Genomic DNA, 25,955 nt, shown 5'->3' with positions numbered 1-25,955 from the left:
GGTTGCCCTGACACGGTGCTAACGTAGCTCGCCTTTCCCTGAGCAGTCTTGAGGGCTGGCTCCCTTTCCACCTCTCCGCCTGTGACTGTGGATGTCCCGCTAGGCTGGATTCCTGCTCCGCTCCTGGTCCCTCTCTACACCCTCTCTCAGGAAGCCCATCTGCTCCCATGGCTCCAGCTACTGTCTCTATGTGGGACAGTATCTACCTCTCTAGCCTCCACCTCTCCTCTAAACTCAGTCCTGGAATTTCTCTTGCCCCCTGGACACCACCAGTTCCACCAGCATTTCAAACAGAATGGTTAATACTGGACTATTCATCTTCCCTCCTGCATTTCCTCCTCCTCCTCCCCTTCCCGTCTCAATGAATAACACTACCATCCTCCCTATCCCAGCAGCCTGCCACCTTGGTATCAACCCTCGACTCCGTGCTGTCTTTTGATGCTCATGTTCAATTAAGAAGCAGTGTGGCCTAGTGGTAAGAGGATGGGCCTGGGATCTGGGGGATCTGGATTCTGATTTCTGCTCTGCCTCTTGCCTGTTTTGCGACCTTCTCTCTGCTTCAGTTTCCTCAATCTGTAAAATGAGAATTAGGTACCTGTTCTCTCTCTCCCTTTGACATTTCTATCCTATTTATTTTATTTTGTTGGTATGTTTGGTTCTGTTCTCTGTCTCCCCCTTTTAGACTGTGAGCCCACTGTTGGGTAGGGACTGTCTCTATGTGTTGCCAATTTGTACTTCCCAAGCGCTTAGTACAGTGCTCTGCACACAGTCAGCGCTCAATAAATACGATTGATTGATTGATTGATTGATTGACTGTGAGCTCTGTGTGGGACAGTGTATCTGACTTGATTATCTTGCATCTACCCCAATGCTTGGTACAGTACTTGGCACAGGGTAAGCACTTAATAGCACAAGTATTGTACTTTCCAAGCGCTTAGTATAGTGCTCTGCACACAGTAAGCGCTAAATACGATGAAATGAATCAATTATTATTCAAAGCCAATCTGAAACCCTACTTCCTCCAACAACATTATTCTGGTGCCCTTTGTCTAAAGACTGTTAGTAGCCACTGGCAAGTGAGTGAGTCGGATTGACTAACCCGGTTGGTGAAAGCTTCACAACTAGCCAGAGGTTCTTTAGACCTGGATCACAAGATGTAATGTTAGTTGATCCCATTCATTCAGTGCTATTTATTGAACACTTACTTTGTTCAGAACACTATACTAAACGCTTGGAAGAGCTCAGCCTCCCAGGGTTCTTGGAAGTGTATTGGAAACAACTTAGAAAAGAAAGTAGAGGAATCAAGTAGGGTACTTGCCAGTTTTTTTTTTTAGGTTTTTCGAGAAGGAACTGGGAGAAGCAGCGTGGCTCAGTGGAAAGAGCCCGGGCTTTGGAGTCTGAGGTCATGGGTTTGAATCCCGACTCTGCCACATGTCTGCTTTGTGACCTTGGGCAAGTCACTTAACTTCTCTGAGCCTCAGTTACCTCATCTGTAAAATGGGGATTAAGACTGTAAGCCCCACGTGGGACAACTTGATCACCTTGTACCCCCCCCCAGCGCTTAGAACAGTGCTCTGCACATAGTAAGCGCTTAACAAATGCCATTATTATTATTGTTAATTCTCCTCAGAACCTCATATAAAGCCATCAGCCATCTCTAACAGTGATGTACCTATGCATTATTATGTACATATGCTTGTTCAATTGCATATTTGATTATACATTTTGACTACTCTGTAAATAACTTGTCTGTCTTCCCTTTGGTGTGTTAAACTCCTTGGGAGCAGGAAGTGGGTCACATGACTGCTTTGTACTTCCCAACTGCTTAGTAGTGATTTGCACCTAGAGAGTGCTCAATAAATTCTGTTACTGGAAAGGAGTGTGGACCTCACATTGGTCTTATCAGCCTCTCTTGCTCCTGCTGATAAATCTCAAGAGTCAATAGTTTAGTCTTCAAGTCCAAAGTCCAGCTATGGCCGTTTAAAGTGAGTTTCCCTAAAAGTTTCTTCATATGTTTTCATTCAGTAGCTGTGCCTCTCAAATCACAAGATATTTTTTGTAGAAGGTTGATGGTTTGACTCTGCCTGGAGCACCTTTCAGCTACAGTTCAGGGAGCCGGAATTATCTTTGGAATCAATGAATTAATTAATGCCATTTCTACTGAGTTCCAGAGAAAGCTCTTGGCAAAGTATACCAGCAACATAAGGCACAGTCCCTGCCCTCTAAGAGTTTACAATCTGGTGTGTGTGGCTCGGGGAGGAAGGTGGGCACAAATATTTTTAAACAGAGGGTGAAGGATTGAGGCAGTACTGTAAGGGAATCAAAACCAAATGGCTTAATCACTGAATGTATAACTGAATATACCTAGAGACAGTATTGAGAATCGATAAAATACTTAAGAACTACAGATGTCTGTATTGGGTGATAGATACTATCGGGGAAGTTTTTTGGAGGTGTTGGGATTTTTAGGAGGGTTTTTGAAGATGCAAAGAGCTGCAGCATGGTGGATTAGAAGCAGGAGGAAGAACAAGCGGTTTGTGGGTGAGGTCTCTGTACTGGGTACCCATCGTGTGCAGATTAAAAAATTCCTCAGTCACCAATAATAAATCCCCATTTGGCAGGTGAGCGTCAGATATGGTTCAGAAACGTTGACTGGCTCTTCAGGAGGAAACCAGGCTTCTGGAACCAGCAGCTTCACAGTGAGACACCCCCGAGCCCAACACACACACACACACAAGACCATCTGTTCAACTCCCACCTTGGCATTTACCCTTGTTATGCTCCAGATCCATTCATTCAATTGTACTGAGTGCTTACTGTATGCAGAGCACTGTACTAAGCACTTGGGAAAGTACAATAATAAACCATGCCATTCCCTGCCCACAGCGACCTCGCAGTCTAGAGTGGGGGGATTCCCACCTTAGTGGCGCAAGCCCCTTAGATTCACACCTCGTTTCTCCACTCAGTAGACAACTCTGGGACCTGAAGGGAGAGAACCTCAGCCTCTTTGTACTATGTCCCAGAGGTAAATGTCATCAACCTCCTCAATGTAGTTGAATAATTTTGTCTGATTATTAGGCTTGGCATTCCTCATGCTGTAAAACGTTTTGGAATCCCTTCTCAGACTCCTTTGGTCTGCTTTATTCCCTGTTTATGTGGGATCTGCCATGTTCCACTTCTCACTTTGGAAGGGCTTTCTGAACCAAGCAGGGGACAGCCAAAACAAAAAAGAGAGGAAAAAAAAAAGAAAGCTTGGCATTTAGGATACTACACACGTTTCAAATGCTTTTAGTCAATGGTATTTATTGAGGGCTTACTATGTGTAGAGCACTGTACTAAGCATACAAAACATAATTAGAAGACACTTTCCCACCCCATAACAGTCTAGAAGAGGAGATAGATGTTATTGGAATGATTTGTTACATTATAATTATAAATTATAATTTAAAGATATGTACAGTATGTATATAATGATGGCTCCTAGACTCACCCCAGTCTATTCTTTCCTCTCCAGAGGGATGGTTGTTTTACCCTATACCAAGATAAATACTGTCTAGGTCTGCAAAACCCAAATAAAGTGGCATAGATAGGCTGCACCCTAATTTGAGGGTAGGGAGGCAGGGGAAGTCACCATGGGCCTGAAGTATTCCTTTGAGGTGTGTATATTTAGCAGATCATCTGGATAACTAGACTCTTCTCCACTTGGGCAGTGTGGTGACCATTTGTAGCAGAGCTGTTGGGAGAGTCATTGGCACCTTTAACCATTATTTATACATAACGGATAAGCGCTTAGTACAGTGCTAAGCACTTAGTACAGTGCTCTGCACACAGTAAGCGCTCAATAAATACAATTGATGATGACCAAGTGCAGTCCAATAAGGAATCTGCTGCCCCAGGAGCTGTGCGGGCTGAACACCATAGTTCAAGTCAGGTTGACGGTAAGTGACCAGAGGGAAAGTTATGGCCGTTAGAAGGCTTGAGAAAGATTATCTATTTAACCTTCCTCTCAACAGTATATTAGAGTGACGAGGTGGGGATATTAGACAGCATCCTGCTTTTTTAAAAATTCTCATTGTCATGGAAGAAACTATCACTGCCTTTGTGTCCTCTGTTGCTTTCCAAGTGTAGACATCAGAATATGCTTCCAGTAGATGAACCATTGGTCTAGCATATCAGTTGATCAAATTTACGGAGCACTTACTGTGTGCAGAGTAGTGAACTACTTGAGAGAGTGCTTGAGAGAGTAGGTAGATATTTTTTAATCCCTGCCCACAAGGAGCTTACAGTCTAGCCTGACACCACAGTGAGAAAGGTTCAGATACAAGGGAAGGACAGTGGGGTTACCTGGAAGGGAGAGAAAGGTTTCTTAAAACCCCAGAGTCTCTTCATTAACTAAGGAACCAGAGATTTACAACAAAACCTAATACAACAAGACAACTGGAGAACCAGCAACTTACAACATGGATGACTTTTCTATATGAGGGTAAGAGTTTTCCCTCCTTCCCTTCCCCACAGCACCTATATGTTTGTACATATTTATTACTCTATTTTACTTGTACATATCTAGTCTATTTTATTTTGTTAATACGTTTGGTTTTGTTCTCTGTCTCCCCCTTCTAGACTGTGAGCCCACTATTGGGTAGGGACTGTCTCTATATGTTGCCAACTTGTACTTCCCAAGCGCTTAGTACAGTGCTCTGCACACAGTAAGTGCTCAATACGATTGAGTTGAAAAAGCCTAGGCTAGACTTAGAAAGCATTTGCTTACAAATCACTTTAGATACATTTAAGGTGTTTTTTCCCCCCTTATCAGGAACTACTGACTTCTAGCTAGAGGCTGGATGTGAAAAGCAATGAGATTCTTCAATAATGGTGGCTCCAAGCTACAACTGGGAGGCTCTGAACAGCAGTGATCTGGCACAAACAACCCCCTGTACTCAATCGTATTAAGGTTTTACAGGTGCAGGGCACTGTACTAAGCTCTTAGAATTGGTAGACATTCCTTGCCTATAACAAGCTTATAGGCTACAGCACGGGATATGTAAGAGATGGGATACCTCACTCCTTTAGTTGTTCACTTTCCGCATTCCTTCCTTTGATTACTGTGTGCTTATCACTTCTCACTGGGAAAGTTTTCAAAGCATAAGTAGGTCAGGGACACACAAAGTACACAAAACAAAAACCAGACCAAACTTGAACCTGATAGAAAGTGTTTCTCCTGGCAAATCTGACAAATTACAAATTAGGCAGAATGTCTGATTTGTGTATTTAAAATTGAAATTCCAAATGGAAAAGCAGCTACACGATGGGTGCACGTCTTACCACAAGTATGTACATTTATATCCTGGATTTAAAAGGTGCCAATAGACACCATGTCAGGAAGAAGTGAGAGAGATTAGCAAGCATTTGATTCAGTGAGCTCTTTATTAGTTGAACAATAGGGGAAGCCCATCATGTTCCCCATTTCAGCTCCTTTTGGGACAAGATACTTGTACTCAAGATTCACAAAGATCTGAACAAACTACACAAGTGGCAGAAATATTTCTAAAACTTTTATTTCAAAGTTACTCTTACGATTAATGAGACGGATGGGGTTAATATTCTGTGCCCAGCGGATCTAAGGGCTGCCCGTTGGTGGCCACGGACTCAACCACCTCCCGGCACACATGTTAATTTACTCATACCGTTTTTTGAGTCCATGATGCTTGCAAATGCATTTCATGCACCATTTTCCATCAGTCTTCAAATCAGAACATACATTATTCATCTACAAATGTTAAAATGAAGCCATTTTAACATGCTGACTGTACAAATCAAGCTATAGCTACCAGTTAGACTAGAGTATTTTACAAACACTACATTACACAATACCTTGCTATTTGTAACATATTACATTTCATGTCATTTGTGCAAGTATTAGATAACTAAAACTTCACAGAATTTAACCGTAAAATAAAGTTAAAAACATTAGTTCTGTACATTAGTTCCACTACCTATGAGTATTTTTTTTTTTTACAGACTCACAAGGCTCATGTCATAATTCAGCACAAACTGGGCCTGAAAAACTGCCAAACCTAGCTCCTCATAGTTCTCAAGTATTTGCAGTGGGAAATAGAACAAAGGATAACATAACCATCTTTTACCCATATCGTTGGATACTTCCTGTTTCAATTCAAGATGGGTGCAGATTATCAGTTTAGGTTGGGTCTCGAACACTACAATATCAGCATTAAAATATGCCTGGATCTTGAAAGTGTTTTATGCAAAACAAAACAAAAACCCCCAGGAGTAAAGGACTTCATGCTAATGAAAAGGTGTTGAAAACCCCACCTCCTTCACTCAAAATAAGGTGCAAAAAAAGAACCGCAGCGGCCCAGCCTTCCAGTCTCAGCCGTGCCACCAAATAAACCATTAAGGAATAATAATCAAGGAGCAGTAGAGCAAGGACAGGCACAGACAGACGTACAGACAGACACACACACGACTTCTACGATAGGGAAGAAATAGGGTGATATTATTTTTATGCCTCTAAGGAATCCGATCAAGACAGATCAACTCAGTTCACATAGGCTATTAGAACTTCTGGTCACTACTGAGCTGGATCTTGTCCAAACTGCTCAACTCTTCCTTTAAAAGGGAATAGCAGAGTCAGGACATTTCTGGCCCCACCATTTTCAAGTTTTATCCTCTATAAACAACGTCTAAAGGTACATATTTCCTGGGCGAGGAAACCTATGCCAAGTTTTTAGCAGTTTAAATATCTTCTCATATAAAAAAAAGTGGAAGAGGGAGAAAACTAGTACCGCCCTTCTTCTGCTAGGAGCCCAGTTCATTTTATCACGCTAAAATGCCAAACCTCATTTTACAAATAGCCAGAGCCAGAGGTATGAAGGTTTATACAGAGCCCTTAACATCTTTCCAATTTTCATGCTTTAGTGTTACATAACCACAACAGGAAATGTGTCAGCAAACTGAACAGAAAGCCTCTCAGATACGATAGCTCATCAAGCTCTAAGTCACATCAAAAACTTCAGCATAGGTAAACCCTTTAAGTTTTCCCAACATACCCCACCCTGTCTCCTTTTGCTCCCTTCCCCTCCACCCCCAGGAAAATTTTCCACCTCACAGAGGTGTTTTAGTGCTCTCCGTTGCTAATGGCAGCTGCTTCTGGGTCTGCTGTTGCAGGGAGTCTTGGCACTTTCTTAGCAGGGCTTGGGATGTGCTACAAAGAGGGAGGGAAAATACTGTTATATAAGCCTTCTAATTTGTTTGCCTTTTCAGCCACAATAATCACTGTACCGAAGTTTCTAAATTTTCAATGTAATTAAGTAGAGTGGAGCTGAAAATTAGATGACCCCAAGGAAGCAGCATGGCCTAAAGGGAAGAGCACAGGCCCGGGAGTCAGAGGACCTGGGTTCTAATCCAGACTCTCACTTACCTGCAGCGTGACCATGGGCAAGTCACTTAACTTCTCTGGGCCTCAGTTCATCATCATCATCACCAATCATCATCAATCATATTTATTGAGCGCTTGGGAAGTACAAATTGGCAACATATAGAGACAGTCCCTACCCAACAGTGGGCTCAGTTCCCTCATTTGCAAAATGGGAGTCAATACCTGTTCCCACTTCTACTTAGACTGTAAGCCCTATGGGAAACCTGATTATCTTCTACCTACCTCCAGCAATAAGTACAGTGCTTGGCAAAAAGCAAGCACTTAAATACCGCTCTGATTATTACTACTATAAGGAGATGAAATGCTGTAGAACTCCAATGGGCCACCCTCTCTGTGAATTTTCCCAATACCTAGCTATTACAGAGCTCTGCCAACAATACATGCTATTGACAATACAACAATACATGCTATTGACAATAAAGTGCTGGGCCAGCAAAAGAAATAGTGAATCAGCCCTGGAGGATAGCATTTTCCACATGTGCCTTGGAGGGCAGGTGGGAGGGATTGCTAATGGGCCCAGAATGGGCTAGCTTTCTTACCTAGTAAGCCCCACTGGCTGGAAGTGCATCTCTCCTCAAGGCTGGAGACAACGTTTACCCAATTACATTTATTAACAAGTTTCCTAAATAGCTCACTACAAGCCAATTAGGCTATATATTCAGTGTAAAGCTCTCACCTCTCCTTAAAACTGCATACTCCTAAAGAATTAGGGGGTTTCTGAGGATGAAAGACTTCTGAGCACAGGGGAGGAGTCTATGATGAACTTCAAGGCAATAAAAACAAAGGAAATAAGTTTCCCAGTTTGGCCTTTCCACGGTTCTGGAACCTTCTGGAGTTTGCTAGGAACCCCTGGCTTCCCAAGCAGCAGGCCTGCGATGCTGTTTAGACCTTCTGTTTTTCCTATGCTGAAAGTGATGGCCACATAGCAAGGAGGAGTTTGTGTCAGAGAAGCAGCGTGGCTCAGTGGAAAGAGCCTGGGCTTTGGAGGCGGAGGTCATGGGTTCAAATCCCAGCTCTGCCACTTGTCGGCTGTGTGACTTTGGGCAAGTCACTTCACTTCTCCGGGCCCCAGTTACCTCATCTGTAAAATGGGGATGAAGACTGTGAGCCCCCCGTGGGACAGCCTTATCACCTTGTACCCTCCCCAGCGCTGAGAACAGTGCTTTGCACATAGTAAGCGTTTGATAAATGCATTTATTATTATTATTATATGAATGGCTGCCAGGAGCTAACAGTTACCTTCTACTTAGGATTACCCATCAAGCTCAGTGCCCTTCACCCTAGCCCTATCATCATCATCATCAATCGTATTTATTGAGCGCTTACTGTGTGCAGAGCACTGGACTAAGCGCTTGGGAAGTACAAGTTGGTAACATATAGAGACAGTCCCTACCCAGCAGTGGGCTCACAGTCAAAAAGGGGGAGACACAGTGGGGCCATAATGGCAGTCTTGACTAGTGGGAACCAGAGAGTTCTCCTTCTGGGCCCCAGCATCAAATGAGCAGGAGACGTTAAGTCTCTATGTGCCCAAGGGGACAACAAACCCCCTGAGGGACAGAGACCCTATCTAATTCTCGCCTGTGTATTCTCTCCCAGGCCTCAGTGTTCAGAGTACCGTACAGGAAGCGCTTAATACTTTTTCCTACCACTGGGGATTAGATTTGGAAGGAGCAACAGAAACACATAGCAACACAAACCCACTTTTGGTAGGAATTCATTGTTAAATCAAAATTGGGACTCCTACATCTGGAAGGAAAAAGAAGTCATGTGGGCTAGCTTCCTGCTTGCGGGAAGGTGAAGGTGGGACCAGGGTAAGAGTCTCCAGGTATATTCCCTTCAAGGCCCTACTGAGAGCTCACCTCCTCCAGTAGGCCTTCCCAGACTGAGCCCCCTCCTTCTTTGCCCCCTCATCCCCCTCTCCATCCCCCCCCGTCGTACCTCCTTCCCTTCCCCACAGCACCTGTATATATGTTTGTACATATTTATTACTCTATTTTACTTGTACATATCTATTCTATTTATTTTATTTTGTTAATCTGTTTGGTTTTGTTCTCTGTCTCCCCCTTCTAGACTGTGAGCCCACTGTTGGGGAGGGACCGTCTCTATATGTTGCCAACTTGTACTTCCCAAGCTCTTAGTACAGTGCTCTGCACACAGTAAGCGCTCAATAAATACGATTGATTGATTGATAGATACACCCCACAGACTTATTTCAGTGTTTCATAGCCCCTAAAAGTCAAAGTGCTCTCCCTTATTTCCGACAACATCTCTTCTGTCATTTTAGTCACTTCCTATTCCGTGGTTCTCTGGTCATTTCTCTTCCCCTCGAAGGTCTTACAGGATACTTTTAAATCCATCCCTCCCTCCCACCACAAATTTTCTGAAGTCCCCTCAAAACTTTAGAGATAACCTCAAAGAATCTATATACATTCCATCTGTGCACTTGGATCTGTATCCTTTCGGCATTTGGTATTCACCTCAACCCCACCTCCACAACACATATTATATATATAATATACATATAATATACACATATAATATACACATATTATATACGGTGCAGGGGACAGGTCTCACCATAGGAGGATTTACTTCCCAGGTCTTTCACATGGATAACTATACATAAGAGTGACTTGATAGCTGACAAGAAACGGAATAGGTACAGGTGCCTATCCTGTCCTCCTCTCCATTCTGTTATTTGCAGACTTTGTTTCTGCCCTATCTTGAATTTCATTCTGCTTTGTACCCACCTCTATTTGCTCCTAATTTGCTGAAGTTCTTTTAAACGCTATACCTCTCTTCCAACGTGTAAGCGACCTTGCCCAATTTAGCATTGTTTAACAAGGTTGAGGAGCCCGGCCAAGGCTCCGTCTAAATGAGCCTTCCAGGGCCAATCCCTACAGCACCTCACCACTGATGATTATGCTGCTGGTGGAACTCAACATTTACCTCTCTCCTGATAACAGAACGGTCACTTTCCCACCTGGTCGGGGGACTCTTGTCGGGACAGAACCAAAATCGCTACTAAAGACTAGGCACATTACCAGTGGGAAGTGAACGGTTTGAGTCTTGTGAGAAAAATTTGTGAAGTTCATTTGATTTTATCTTTATTTTGGCAATAATTCTAGTATTACTAAGCCTTAGTATTGGCAGAGGCATCCATTTTAGTGACCTGACTGTTGTTCATGCAAGTTTCGACCTATAGAATGCACAAGAAAATATTCAGCTTACCTCATTAGTCTTGCTGGCGTGCGCAAGCCCTACTCCTGCATCTAAAGCACCATCATTTGGCAAGGGACGCCGAGCATATGTCCTTCTGTGCTTTTCATCCACTCTTACAAGGTACCACGTCCCCTCAAAGAGCCCATCCACTGAACTCTGGGGAATGTAATTGACTTAAAAAAAAAAAAAAGTTGAAATTATGCAAAATTAAAGACAGTGCAAGTTTCTCTGCTCCCCTTTCTAGACTGTGAGCCCGTTATTGGGTAGGGATTGTCTCTGTTACCAAATTGAACTTTCCAAGCACTTAGTACAGTGTTCTGCACACAGTAAGCGCTCAGTAAATATGATTGAATGAATGAGGTCTCACAAAAAAGGACAGATTTAAGGCACATGCAACATGAAAACTGTAATACACTCGGTCCTCCTAGAACAAGGAACTGTGTTCTTGACAAATCCCACTGGAAGGAAAACTCACATTAGAGTGCAAATGCACCACATTCTTATGTCACGTTCTATCCAGATAGACGTACGTACAGTCTTTAATTCCCTGATAAAGCCCTATTTAAAAAGTGTAGTGGAAACACACTTTTACAGAAGAACTGAGTGTAACTCCAAATAGGTTCTTTAATGAAAGCATAAAAACTCCAAATGCTTACCCAAGTGATGAGTTTCCTCTCTTAGCTTCATATTTTCAGCAAAGACTTCTGGTGAGATACAGGTTCTTGAGTCAAGTCTTGACTCAAGATCACACAGACTAGAAGTTATTTTATCCAAGGAAGAACCTGCAACAGATATGCCCAGAGATAAGTCACAGGAACAGACTGAGAAAGCACCACCCAATCTGGAATATGTGCAAGAAAAAATTAAGCCTCTAGCAGACTGCCACACTGCCACCCCGGGATCCTGCACTGTCTCTAGTTCACATCACCAAGTAACCTCCATCCCAACCCGATTCTCACCACTCCAGGGGTCAGAGAGAAGCAGCTGCAGCCTGGTGTCACCTCTGCAGAAGCTTGGGAAGCCAAGCCAGCTGCTGGAGCACTCAGTGTGGCTGCAGTTGTGACTATGGATTCCATCCCCTCGCCCCCTGCTACCTCACCTCCCTTCTTTCCTTCTCCAGCCCAGCCCGCACCCTCCGCTCCGCTGCCGAAAAACTCCTCACTGTGCCTCGTTCTCCCCCGTCCCGCCGTCGACCCCCGGCCCACGTCCTCTCCCTGGCCTGGAATGCCCTCCCTCCGCACATCTGCCAAGCTAGCTCTCTTCCTCCCTTCAAAGCCCTACTGAGAGCTCACCTCCTCCAGAAGGCCTTCCCAGACTGAGCCTTTTTCCTCTGCTCCATCCCCCTCATCTTACCTCCTTCCCTTCCCCACAGCACCTGTATATGTATTTATGTTTGTACATATTTATTACTCTGTTTATTTTACTTGTACATATCTATTCTATTTATTTTGTTAGTATGCTTGGCTTTGTTCTCTGTCTCCCCCTTTTAGACTGTGAGCCCATTGTTGTGTAGGGACCGTCTCTATATGTTGCCAACTTGTACTTCCCAAGTGCTCTGCACACAGTAAGCGCTCAATAAATACAATTGATAGATTGATTGATTCTCCTCCCCATTGCTACTACTCCCTCCCTCTGCCCAACCCCACTCCCCGCCCCATAGCACTTGTGCATATTTGTACATACTTATTATATTTTATTAATGTGTATATATCTATAGTTCTATTTATTTTGATACTATCGATGCCTCTTATTTTGTTTTGTTGTCTGTCTCCCCACTTCTAGACTGTGAGCCCGTTGTTAGGTAGGGCTTGTATATCTGTTGCCGAGTTGTACTTTCCAAGCATTTAGTACAGTGTCCTGCATACAGTAAGCGCTCAATAAATCTGATTGAATGAATGTGGACACTGAGCCACCAGGAGCCCAAAATTCCACTCCTCCTGCTACAGACCCCAATGAGCTTTATTTCTGTCAGTATTTTTTGGTTCATCTCTCCTTAAGTGTCTGTCGCCAGTCCCTTCTCCCAATTTTTAAACTGTGAGCCCCTTGAGCAACAGGGGTTGTGTCTAATTTCCCCACACATGGATTCTCAGTACAGTGTTCTGTACACAGTAGTGGCCTTTTAGGGCCATTACTTCACTATGGACTTGGAAAGGGCCAGCACAAAAAAGCAGGTGGACAAAATGTCACGAATAGATATAAAACTACTGCAGGCAAAGTACATCAATAACAAAACAGTAGGGAGAAGCCTGACCAAACCAGTCAACCTTTTCCAAGGATGCTTAATAAAACTAATTAGCATTCTCTAATTCTCTCAGAAGCAGTATGACCTGGTGGAAAAACTATTAGGCAAAAACTCCTCACCCTGGGCTTCAAGGCTGTCCATCACCTCACCGCCTCCTACCTCACCTCCCTTCTCTCCTTCTCCAGCCCAGCCCGCACCCTCCGTTCCTCCGCCGCTAATCTCCTCACCGTGCCTCGTTCTCACCTGTCCCGCCGTCGACCCCCGGCCCACGTCATCCCCCAGGCCTGGAATGCCCTCCCTCTGCCCATCCGCCAAGCTAGCTCTCTTCCTCCCTTCAAAGCCCTACTGCGAGCTCACCTCCTCCAGGAGGCCTTCCCAGACTGAGCCCCCTCCTTCCTCTCCCCCTCCTCATCCCCCCGCCTTACCTCCTTCCCTTCCCCACAGCATCTGTATATATGTATATATGTTTGTACAAATTTATTACTCTATTTTATTTGTACACATTTATTCTAATTATTTTATTTTGTCAATATGTTTTGTTCTGTCTCCCCCTTCTAGACTGTAAGCCCACTGTTGGGTAGGGACTGTCTCTATATGTTGCCAACTAGTACTTCCCAAGTGCTTAGTACAGTGCTCTGCACCCAGTAAGTGCTCAATAAAGAGCACCGACTTGGGAATTCTGGGTTCTAATCCTGGCACCATCATTTGCTTTGTGTGTGACCCTGGGCAGGTCACTAACTGCTGGGTTTCCTCAATTATAAAATAGGGATTCACTGTCAGTTCTCTCTCCTACTTCCAGATTGTGAGGCTCATGTGGGCCAGGGACTGTGTCCAACCTATTTTGTATCTACCACAGTGCTTGGAACATAGTAAGCACTTTACAACTGCCAAATTATTCTCTCTACCTTCAGTTTTTAAGAAAAATAACTCGGTATCAGAAAATATTCCATAGAAGTGACACCCAGGCCCGGCTTTTGGTGCGTCCCCAATTCTGACTGCTCTCCCCTACATGCACTCATGATAAACCCACTTCTCTACTATATTAGAGGGAAAGAAATGTCGTAATGACAAGTTACTTGTGGTGATGAAAGTGAAGCCAGTTTCATGACCAGCCTAGGAAACTCCCCAAAACTCTAACTCACCTGGTGTGGCATCTTGAGTAACTTTGAGAGAGTACAGAGTAGCAGCAAAACCAGACCCATAGGAGAAAACACCAATCCTCTGTCCTGCCAGCTGTTGAGGAGAGTACCTGTGTAGCAGATCAATCAATCAATCAATCAATCGCATTTATTGAGCGCTTACTGTGTGCAGATAAAGTGGTTAGCTAAAGGCTTAGATCGGGGCCATCTAAGATGTATCAATAACAGACCACATGAATTTTTTAAGCAGCGTGAAGCTGTGGCTTAGTGGATAGAACATGGGCCCGGGAGTCCGAAGGTCATGGGTTCTAATCCTGGCTCCGCCACGTGTCTGCTGCATGACCCTGGGCAAGTCACTTCACTGGTCTTCAGTTACCTCATCTGTAAAATGGGCGTTAAGAGTGTGAGCCCAAGTGGGACAAGGACTGCATCCAACCTAACTTGTATCTACTTCAGTGCTTGGCACATAGTAAGCACATAACAAGTACCATTTTTATTATTATTATTATTAATCGACAACAGTGAAGTATAGTTATGTTGGAAAACTATGAATTTCTTAGCAGCAATAGGAAGTTACCAGCCTAGTGCAAATCATTGATCAATTTTAATCAAGTCAATGAGAGTAGCAGCATGGTGTAGTGGATACAGCACGGGCCTGGGAATCACAAGGTCACGGGTTCTAATCCTAGCTCTGCCACTTGTCTGCTGTGTGGCCTTGGGCGAGTCACTTCAGTTCTCTGTGCCTCAGTTACCTCACCTGTAAAATGGGGATAAAGACTGTGAGCCCCACGCAGAACAGGGACTGTGTCCAACCTGATTTGCTTGTATCCACCCCAGTGCTTAGAACAGTGCCTGGCACATAGTAAGTGCTTAAATACCACAATCTTCTTCTTCTTATTATTACTATTACTTAACTACTAGAGAACTCTAGGAAGTATCCAGCTGAGGCACATCTCAATTTAGAATAAGCACTACTGGCCTAGTAGTTAATGTGGGATAATTAGGGAAAAAATAAATAAATCATGGGGGGTTGGGAGGATAGGGGCAGGAGAGATGGGAAAGGAGGACACTGCACAGTGAATGGAATGGACTGCACTAGATCTGCATGGTAGATGTCCCTGATTTAGCTAGTAAAGATTCAATGAAATGGGACTTATATAAAAAAAAAAAATACATAATCACCTCTACTTTCCTCCCCTTTTCTTGCCCCAGTAGTACAGGGATTTTTTTCATACCAATCTAAGTTCAACAATTTACATCACCTTGCAAGAAGACTATGGTGCAGAGACTATTGATCTTTACATTTATAGCAATTGAAGTTCTTTGGGGCAGGGTTTTTTTTTTAGGGTATTTGTTAAGTGCTTCCTATGTGCCAGGCACTGTAATAATAATAATAACTGTGGTATTTGTGAAGCACTTACTGTGTGCCAGGAACTGTATTAAGTCCTGGGGTGGATACAAGCAAATCGGGTGCTAAGGACGGGGTAGATACAAGCTAATCAGTTGGACACAGCCCAGACGGTTTTAATCCCCATTTTATGGATGAGGTAACTGAGGCCCAGAAAAGTTAAGGGCCACACAGCAAAGCCAGCATTAGAACACAGGTCCTTCCGACCCCCAGGCCTGTGCTCTATTCACTAGGCCACGCTGCTTCAGTTGTACATTGTTCAGTTTCACTGCTCCTGCTAAAGGAGATTTCATCTTTAGAAATATTACTGTGGCATTTTGATCCAAGGCCAGCAGAAGGAATTTTGCACTTTGCTAATAAGTTACACTCAGATTAAGAAAAAGTCTTATGTGAAAAACGCAAAGGAAAAAAAATATGCCCCCAACTCAACTCTATTAGGTCCCTGCCTTTCCATCCTCCTCATCTAAATTGGTAAGTGAGTTTGAAGGTTTTGGGAGGATTTGAGGGGAGCAGTAGAGGCTGGTTATTGGGGTGACCCTCAAGCCAAATAATGGTTCCCTTCTGATTTTCAGACTTTGAAATTCTACACCCTCCAAGGAAGTGATCTGAGACCAAATCTACAGTACTTACTGTGCTAAAACAGAAGCAAGGGAGCCATACACTGAAGGAGTGTACATGTTTCCATTTTGATTAGACATGAGAAGAGAAGCTTTAGTTTTCTGATTAAAGAGCTCGGCACTAGCCTTCATAAACGCCTTTTCCACATCGCGATCGAAGTATGTGTCTTCCAATTTAACATCCCTAAAAAAGCAAGATTTAGAAAGACGGTAAGCCACTATTCAATGCAAAGCCTTAGAAGGTCGCTAATCTCCTTCAGAAACCCTACTGCTCAGGGGGTGGGGACTTGATTTAATGCTTGAATTGTTGCTTGAATAATTAATTGAATAATTAATTGAATAATTGCTTGAATTGTTTGGAAGTGCCAATAAATTATTTTTGTGACTGTCTGGAAAGGGCAGGTTCATTCATTCATTCAATCGTATTTATTGAGCGCTTACTGTGTGCAGAGCACTGTACTAAGCGCTTGGGAAGTACATGTTGGCAACATACAGAGATGGTCCCTACCCAACAACGGGCTCATGGTCTAGAAGGGGGAGACAGACAAAAAAACAAAAAAACATGTAGACAGGTATCAAAGTCGTCAGAACAAATAGAATTAAAGCTGGGGATAGTGTTTTCTCTCCCCTTTAACAGCGGAAGCAGCAGGATAAGGGCCAGGAGACCCTGATTGTCATTGAAGGACGTAAGAATTCAAATGTAACAGGTTGAAGTTACCTCACTGAAGTCTAACAAGGCTGGTTTACTGGAAAGGTAGTACCATACTTAAAACAAACAAAAGCTACAATAACTCTTACCCAAAGGCTTCCAGGCCATTAAAGAGTTCAGTCTTCATGTCCTTATTTTGGCTACTTAGGAAATCATTCAGCAATAAACGTGCTAGAGATTTCTGAACAAGTTTACAGTAGGGTGAATGAAAGATCACAAAGCCAAAATCATTCAAGGTAAAATCGCTATCATTTCCCTCTGAAACAGAAAACCAAGAAATTATGGCATTTAGGCATAAGTCTTCAATGGAGGGCATTCTTTTTAACTTACTTAAAAACTCATCTTAGGAAAAAAAGGCAGTAACAACAATTTTTCAAGATCTAACAATAATAATAATAATAATAATAATAACGTAACTTGTCATTTCCCTAGCTCCTGCCAAAGAGGATTTCTAGAAAACACAAGCTTTTTGAAGGACAAACAAATTATACTAGAAGGGTTAAGGAGGGAGTTGTGCATTTTCTGCATGTTACCATATACTCTGTAATTCAAATTTATTTTCTTTCCAAATTCCAGGGTCTTCTTAAATGGTTACCACTCATTCTTCTGCACTTTGAAAACCTTGGGTAATCCCTCCAAAGCTTTTTGTTAAAAACTAATTATTTTGGATAAGATTTCCTCCCAGTCATTTGAAATTCTAGGTAAGGCTTGTCTGATGTGATAGGAGAAGCAGCGTAGCTCAGTGGAAAGAGCCTGGGCTTTGGAGTCAGAGGTCATGGGTTCAAATCCCAGCTCTGCTAATTGTCATGTATGTGACTTTGGGCAAGTCACTTAACTTCTCTGTGCCTCAGTTACCTCATCTGTAAAATGGGGATGAAGACTGTGAGCCCCCCGTGGGACAACCTGATCACCCTGTTACCTCCCCAGCATTTAGAACAGTGCTCTGCATCTAGTAAGTGCTTAATAAATGCCATTTTTATTATTATTATTATCATCATTATTATTATAGGACTCTCGATTTAAAAGCGGGTGCTTCCTCTCCAGCTGTAGCTGACAGCCTGGGAAAATGTTTCTTACATGACAAGCCTTAGGAGCGGAAATAAACATGAGGAACTGGGGGGCGTAAAAATAACTTTTACATTAGCTCTGTGATCTTCAAGTGAGGGTATGCTGTTCAAAAAGAGAAGTACCTCTTGCTTAGATTATTTGCAGCACAACAGTTCAACTTCTGGACAAAAATAATCACCAAATGAATGTTGGAAAAGGGACTTGGTCATCTAGGCTTTAATTATAGCTCACCCAGTTACAAGTAGCCTTATTTTACACGGCTCTTCAAAGCCTTTGGATTTTCCAAGTGAATGGAATGGACTGCATTAGATCTGCGTGGTAGATGCCCTTGACTTAGCTGGTAAAGACTCAATGAAATGGGACTTTTTAAAAAGACATAATCACCTCTATTTTCCTCCCCTTTTCTTGCCCAAGTAGTACAGGGATTTTATAGTACCAGGAGTGCTCAGATAAGTATCAAGTCGGTTGGCTCCTTGGAAACTGTACATTTGGTTCCTAGTTTAAAGATCTAGGGGGCATTTCTTTTCCCTAATACAGGGCTAGTGTGTAAATACTGAAGATCCTCCTCAATCCCACACTGTTTCTTATACACAAAAGCTGCTTATCAGCACTAGTGATTCACCTTGAATGGCAGAGTTTAGGGTGAATGGAAATGGGCCATTAAAAAAAAAAACTACCTAAATGTTATGCCCTACATGAATTAAAACATAATACAAACAACAATATTTGTTAAAAAGTGCTTATTATATGCCAAGTACTGTACTAAGCCCTGGGTAGATATAAGTTAATCAGGACTGACAGTTCCTGGTTCACATAGGGCTTGAATCGCCTTCTTAAGAAAAAAAAAAAAAAGAATGGTATTTGTTAGGCACTTACTGTGTGCTAGGCACTGTACTGTACTAAATGCTGGAGTGGATACAATTATGTTGAACACAGTCTACATCCCATAGTCTTAATCCCCAATTTACAAATGAGCAATCAGGCACAGAGCAGTGACTTGCCCAAAGTCAGACAGCGGGCTAGTGACAGAACTGGGACTAAAATATAGGTTCTCTGAGGCCCAGGACCATGCTCTTTCTACCATAAAAGCAGCATGGCCTAGTGGATAGAGCTTGGCCCAGGGAGTCAGAAGGACCTGGGTTCTAATCCCAACTCTGCCACTTGTCTGCTATGTGACTCTGGGCAAGTCACTTAACCATTCTATGCCTCAGCTACTTCATCTCTAAAATACAGATTAAGACTGCAAGTCCCATGTGAGACAGGGACTGTGTCCAACCTGATTATCTTATATCTACCTCAGCACTTAGGACAGTGCTTGACAAATAGAAAAAAAGTGACCATCCGGAACATGCATTTTAAAAATCCTAATGGGGAATTCCATTTCAGTTCAGGAGTCCCACTCAAATCACTTTAGTCTTTAAAAGGGTTGGAGTTTTGTTTCACTAGTTTCATTCTTTTCCAATATGGTCCATATTGTATATATGTATATATGTTTGTACATATTTATTACTCTATTTATCTACTTATTTATTTATTTTACTTGTACATTTCTATTCTATTTATTTTATTTTGTTAGTATGTTTGGTTTTGTTCTCTGTCTCCCCCTTTTAGACTGTGAGCCCACTGTTGGGTAGGGACTGTCTCTATATGTTGCCAATTTGTACTTCCCAAGCGCTTGGTACAGTGCTCTGCACATAGTAAGCGCTCAATAAATACGATTGATGATGATGATGATATTATTCATCCAGGCAAATTCCTCATTTTAATACTTACCTGCTTCAGTTTGCTAGTAAATCCAACTTTAGTTCCAGAGTCTAGCTTTTTCAAATTTCTTTCCCCTTTGGCTCTAGAAAAAGGATTTCTGACAAATCGATTTAGGGTAAGGGTTAAATTTGAAAGCGAGATAATGAGCGTGAATGTACTTGCCACTCTTGAACCTGGCATAAACCTATAAACCCCGGCTCGATTTGCAGACAATGTGCACAACGTTGCCAAGCTTGGAACTGCAAAGAGCCCAATGGAGTTGGAGAACAGAAAGCGTCCGACATCTGTGAGGGCAGACACATTCTCCCAATAAGATTTTACAAAGATACGTACCCTTTTGCCAACGAGCACGAATCTTGTTGCGGTAGACGGAATAGCAGCGATCCAAGGCACTGAGGTAGCACTGAATGGACAGTTTACCATCAACCACGGGATACTCAGACATCATATCGGGTTTGTAAAAGTCATAGGCATGTTGCATGTGTGTCCCACGCAGCCCTAGTCCCCCCCAACAAAGAATAAAAACAAAAAAGCTTTCAGTCCCCTGCCGTCTTAGCTAGTAGGCATGTCGATTTCAACATGAGCCCCAACGTGGTCACGAAGTGCCAACAGCCTAGAGCATACACTGTAATAGTCCCATGCAAGTGTGATGTGGGCACAGGGGAAATAATGGTATGGCTTCATCCCAGTAGTAATAAAAAGAACAAACTCATTTAAATATCTATATTCTTTAGCAACTAATCTTCCACAAAAACCTGTGACTCACCTCGTTCAAAAATTAACGGGGCATTTGGGCCAATAAGGATAGCAACCGCTCCTGCTCCACCTGTTGGCCTAGCGTTTCCCGTGGCGTACACGGCAATATCTCCTGCAACAACCAGAGCGTAGCGGCCTGCAAAAGACAATTTTCCAGACTTAACTGACCGTTCAAGGGTAAACAAGACGACTTCACAACATATACGTCAACAAAACTGATGTCAGCATGAGGCAATTTCTAGGGGCAAACCCTGACCATCCCCGTGGCCGCCAACCTGGAAAACCGTTTCGTGAGTAGTCCGTGAAACTGCTTGGCACGTAGTAAGCGCTTAACAAATACCATCATTATTCAACACATTCCAGAATGGCTTTCATTTTAAGATGTGGCAAGAGATCAATCATCCAAGCATTCCAGCTAAGCTGACAACTGCTTTTAAAGGGACATCCTAACTCACCATCCCAAGAACTGGATTCAACCCAGTTAATCGCATTGAAGACGGCAGCAGTGCCGCCATAGCAGGCGTTTGTGGTATCGACGCCTTCGATATCTGTGTTCCCAGAATCTTCAAACAGCTGCATCAGCACTGTCTTCACGGACTTGGACTTGTCGATGATCGTCTCCGTGCCGACCTCTAATCGGCCAATGCAGTCGTAGGAAAGGTTGCTCCTCTCCATCAGATTCTGAACCACAGTCAAGCACAGCGAGTTAATGTCTTCCCTGTCCGAGCAGAAACCCATCTTGGCCTGGCCCAAACCAACGGTGTATTTTCCGGCGTCGACTCCATCGAATTTCTCCAGCTCCACTTGATCGACATATTGAGAAGGAAAATAGATCTCGAGGGCAACAATTCCCACATCTTTAGGCCAGCAGGCTTCGGCATTCAGAGGAAGAGACCCCGGCATGGTGAGGGAACTTCAGAAACAAAACAAAGAAAGACAAGACAGAGCCGTTTGGCTTAAGGCACAACTCGGTCATTTTCTAAGAAATGGAGAAATCTGCAATAAAATTTCGATAGTTTTTCTAAGTGTTTATGGAGTTTACATTAATACTGCTTCTTTTAAATACCAATCTGTCTATCGCATGCAAAGTTAGGAAGGAGGCAGAGAATGCTTCTAAATCAGTTTCTCCCAGAACCACAAAATGGCTAAACTGCAACCTGGCACAACAGAAGCAAGCTCAGGGTTTTGATACATTAGTTTCTTTCCACACTGCATTGGTCAGGTGGGTGAGTAATAAGGAGAGCATGAACACACTCACATGAGAGATCCCAAGATCCTGTGATTTTATAACTCTCTAAAAAAAATATATATATAGAGAGAGAGAGATACATCTATATATCTATATATCTATATATCTATATCTATATATAGATATATACATATCTTCAGTAGGTCTGTCCATCTACCGAATATACATATATATTTAGAGAGTTATAAAATCATAGGATCTTGGGATCTCTTTACTCTGTACATTTATGCTGTCTTGGGGGGGGCGGCGGGGAAATAAACTAAAAACAAATAAGCCCCACCCCAAAACCAGGCAGTCAAGACTCCAAGCTCAGTAAATTTTTATATTAATAATTCAATGTGGAAGGGACTAGTCACCATCAGTCTTCTCAGCCACAAATCAATAATTTAATCTTTATCGTTATCACAAAATCAAAACAGTTACACGTAAACAAAGTTCTTGTTAGAGGCAAAGTTCAGCTAAGTAAATAGTATATGCTATTTAAAAAAATATCAACGGTCTTGGGCACATATCCTTGGCCTACACTAAAGACATGTTCTATTTATGGCAAAAGATTATGGCTTGAATGTTGCTTTCAGCAGTGAATCCCAGGAGGGCGCAATCCAAGCCCAGATGTAACGTTCACCGCAGTCTACTGTATTTCCATTGCCACAAGAAGCAAAAAAGTGTCAGATCCTCTGTGTAATTCAACCCTATGGATATAATCTCACCTACAGGAGAATCTTTTAGAATGGAAGGACAAGTCTTCAGCCAGCCAATTAGTGAATAGCATTTACTACAAGTCTACTCCATTCAGGGCTTGTACTAAGTACTTGGGAGAGCACAACAGAAGTACTAGACATGACTCCTGCTCTCAAGGAGTTTACAATCTACCAGAGAAGCCATACACTAAAATAAATTACAGATTAGAAAAGCAGCGTGGCTTAGTGGAAAGAGCACGTGCTTGGGAGTCAGAGGACGTGGGTTCTAATCCTGGCTCCGCCACCTGCCCTCTCTGCAAACTGCTTAACTTCTCTGGGCCTCAGTTACTTCACCTATAAAATGGGGATTAAGACTGAGTTCCACGTAGGACAACCTGATTACCTTGTATGTACCCCAGTGCTAAGAAGAGTGTTTGGCAAATATTAAGCACTTATCAAATACTATAATTATTATTAGACACAAGGAAATGATGAAATATCAAGATACATTACCACCCCCCACCCCCCCCAAAAAAAAAGAGGACAGTGAGTCACTTAAAGGAAATGGAAGTGCTGGGGTATCTTCCAAGCTGCTAACACCACTCAGGGTTGATCAATCTCTTCCACATTCCTAAAATTAGGAATGTTTACTTGCATTTGGATAAAGTTGAAGTGGGATCTATTCAGTTACCAAACAAGCCGATGGGACTCGGGGACTCAATAAGATGTTCTACCTCTCATCTATTTTGGGAAAGCCACTTTAAAAATCTTGACTCTGTTGAAGATGTCAGCCATACGATATCAGTTTTATTGCAAAGAATAACCTCTATAATACTATAGAAATGGGTTTTAACAATCCTCAACACAAAATATCCCCAAAAAACTTCCTTTGAAAGTGCTCCTTGACACCCCACCCCACCCCAAAATACTCAAAAACAGCCGGGATTTAATAAGAAACTTATCTGCTGCTTCTGTCCACTGTTATTATAACGGCTCTACACCTCCAAAATGCTTTGAAGTAGGCCCTCTGCTAGTTCACTGCGAACACCCCAAAATTGGATCTGGGAGAGAGATTGGGTGGTAAATTGGCCTGATAGCGAGAAAGGATTTGGTGGTCATTCTGAAAGAGGAGGACACCACAATGGTGCATTTTAGATCCCACTTCCCAGCAATTTAACTTGGCCCTGAGTCGAAACACAGAGCAACTCACTGCCCGGCTGGATGTGTGAAAACTGGCTCTACCACTCGTTGCCTTTTTTTTTTTTTTAAATCATGGTTTGAGTCTCACCACTCCACACCCCACCTCTGCTATTCTCACCACTGCAATAAAAGAATTGGATCTTGAAGACCAAAAATTGATTTGGAGAAAATACCAATTTTGAGTCCTGTTTCAGAACATATGTTTTAATACAGATTTAAAACTCTGAGATGATAAAATCCTGCATCGAAAGTCAAAGTCAAGTGCATTTAAGTGTAAAAAGCCCAACATTTTCCCATGTTAGGTTAAACTAGCACAAAAATCTATACTGGTAATGATGGATTTGAATCAAGTGAAAATTGTGCTTCCAGGAAGGCTTCTGAATGATTAGCCTTGAAGAAGAAGAAGAAAAAAAAATGAACAGAAATTTTGAAGTGCTCTGCAGAGTATGGCAAGCAGTGATTTTAGGAAACATTAATCAAAAAGCCATCCATTTATTGGATTCTGGGTTCAGTGTAATGATTGTCATAGGTAATGACTAAATCATCAACAAGCCCTTTCCAACCAGCATCATTCATTCATTCATTCAATCGTATTTATTGAGCGCTTACTGCGTGCAGAGCACTGTACTAAGCGCTTGGGAAGGACAAGTCGGCAACAGATAGGGACGGTCAAATCATCAAATCAACAAACGCTGTATTTCCTGCCCAGAAGCACATGGCACTATGCAAGCTGGCAATAGCATCATGGTTCCCGCTCTTCAGGAGCCTACAATCTAAACATATTCATTCAGTCTACATAAAAAGGGAGAAGTATGTAATAAATCTGTCGAGACATAAAAGGGATGTTTTTGACAGGTGAACCAGAAACCTTAGCAGAGGTTTACCTTTACCATACCTATACCATACCTATACCTTTACCATAACCTTTACCATAATCTGATAGGTAAATTATTTCGGAGAAACACTAGCAGGTTTCATGCAACATTTTCTCTAGCGTCATGCAGAAGTCCAGATTGAAGATCCTAATCTCCTCTTTCCCAGAAAATGCAGTGTAAATCACCCTGTGTTTTTTCTACCTGGAATTTGGAGCACTTTAAGAGCCAGGATTAATTTGATCACAAAAGCACCTAGAGGGTCTCCAACCTTTATAAGAAGACATCACTCACTTTGAACAAACTTCCACCTGAAGCATGTTGCCAATACCCTCTCACCCACCCAGAAAGCCTCTCCAGTGAGCAGCCGTGTAATGGAGTGTGAGCCCACTGTTGGGTAGGGACTGTCTCTATATGTTGCCAACTTGTACTTCCCAAGCGCTTGGTACAGTGCTCTGCACACAGTAAGCGCTCAATAAATACGATTGATGATGATGATGATGGAGGCCCTCTTTGCTATCCTCCTTCAGACGGTCAGCAAGAGTGGCAGCACCAGGCCAGTGGTTTTCTTACCCGTTTCTGCTCAACTTCTTGAGGGGTTCGCACGACTTCTAACTTGGTCAGGGAACCCAGAGAGAAGCAACAGAAGCCTTGTGATACCCTGAAGTTTTTAAGTCAGAGATACTTGTACTCCTTGAAGAAAGCCCTGTTCACCACCATCTCCTGAATTACACATCTCAGATGAACACTGGCTTCCTGTGTATTCCATCCTTTATGGAGTGGAAAGAGTCTTCTAGAGTCTCTTGGGGAGGGCGCAGCCCAGGATGGAACAACAAACTCAGATCCAGTTTGACAATGGGTTCCCATTGCTTCTGACAGTGCTTTGCACATAGTAAGCGCTTAATAAATGCCATTATTATTATTGCTATTTTCAGTCAGGTGGGTGACTCGCTGACTAGTGGACTCACCATCAAACTATATCTTGGAGAAATGAGCCTCTGAATCACCTATGAGTCAGAAAGCTCTGAGTCTGATCTGCTGTCATTGTACCTACCCCAACGATTAGTAGGGTGCTTGCCAAATACAGTAAGCTCTTAATACCACTATTAAGACATGTTATAGAAGTGTATTTAAGATGTGAGCATGTGGCAGTCTTGGCGGACAACAGAGAAGCAGCATGGCTTAGTGGAAAGAGCACGGGCTTGGGAGTCAGACGATGTGGGTTCTAATCCCGGCTCTGCGACTTGTCTGCTATGTGACCTCGGGCAAGCCACTTCTCTGTGCCCCAGTTACCTCATCTGTAAAATGGGGATTAAGACTGTGAGCCCCATGTGGGGCAGCCTGATTACCCTGTATCTATTCCAGCGCTTAGAACAGTGCTTGGCACATAGTAAATGCTTAACAAATACCATTATTATTATTATTATTAGTAGTAGTAGTAGTAGTAGTAGTAACAAAAAAAAAAAAATCAAGAAAAAGCAACCAGAAGAGACAAGGTCATAAAACAGACATTATTGTAATACAGAACCATCAGTTCTAGAACACATCTTCACTGCAAATTTTGGATAAAACA

The 25,955-nt window shown here is 42.7% G+C and overlaps 1 protein-coding gene across 2 annotated transcripts in view; it reads right to left on the bottom strand.

Annotated features, from left to right (window-relative positions):
• Nucleotides 1-5,539: 5,539 nt before the first annotated feature.
• The window catches only part of HMGCS1 (3-hydroxy-3-methylglutaryl-CoA synthase 1), a 35,631-nt gene continuing 15,215 nt past the window's right edge, over nucleotides 5,540-25,955 (bottom strand). For both annotated transcript variants that reach the window (XM_038743749.1, XM_038743750.1), the window contains exons 2-10: nucleotides 20,837-21,294; nucleotides 20,392-20,517; nucleotides 19,959-20,123; nucleotides 16,883-17,051; nucleotides 16,098-16,268; nucleotides 14,063-14,169; nucleotides 11,335-11,460; nucleotides 10,688-10,851; nucleotides 5,540-7,222 (exon numbers count right to left, since the gene is read on the bottom strand). In XM_038743749.1, coding sequence (XP_038599677.1) covers nucleotides 7,136-7,222; nucleotides 10,688-10,851; nucleotides 11,335-11,460; nucleotides 14,063-14,169; nucleotides 16,098-16,268; nucleotides 16,883-17,051; nucleotides 19,959-20,123; nucleotides 20,392-20,517; nucleotides 20,837-21,284 — 1,563 coding nt within the window. In that variant the 5' untranslated portion in view covers nucleotides 21,285-21,294 and the 3' untranslated portion in view covers nucleotides 5,540-7,135. The remainder of the gene's footprint in view (nucleotides 7,223-10,687; nucleotides 10,852-11,334; nucleotides 11,461-14,062; nucleotides 14,170-16,097; nucleotides 16,269-16,882; nucleotides 17,052-19,958; nucleotides 20,124-20,391; nucleotides 20,518-20,836; nucleotides 21,295-25,955) is intronic.

Source organism: Tachyglossus aculeatus, chromosome 3 (assembly GCF_015852505.1).
Source record: "Tachyglossus aculeatus isolate mTacAcu1 chromosome 3, mTacAcu1.pri, whole genome shotgun sequence".
Classification (NCBI taxonomy): Eukaryota; Metazoa; Chordata; class Mammalia; order Monotremata; family Tachyglossidae; genus Tachyglossus; species Tachyglossus aculeatus.
The sequence above is the reverse complement of the archived record's forward strand: the minus strand, read 5'-3'. Positions and strand labels throughout refer to the sequence as shown.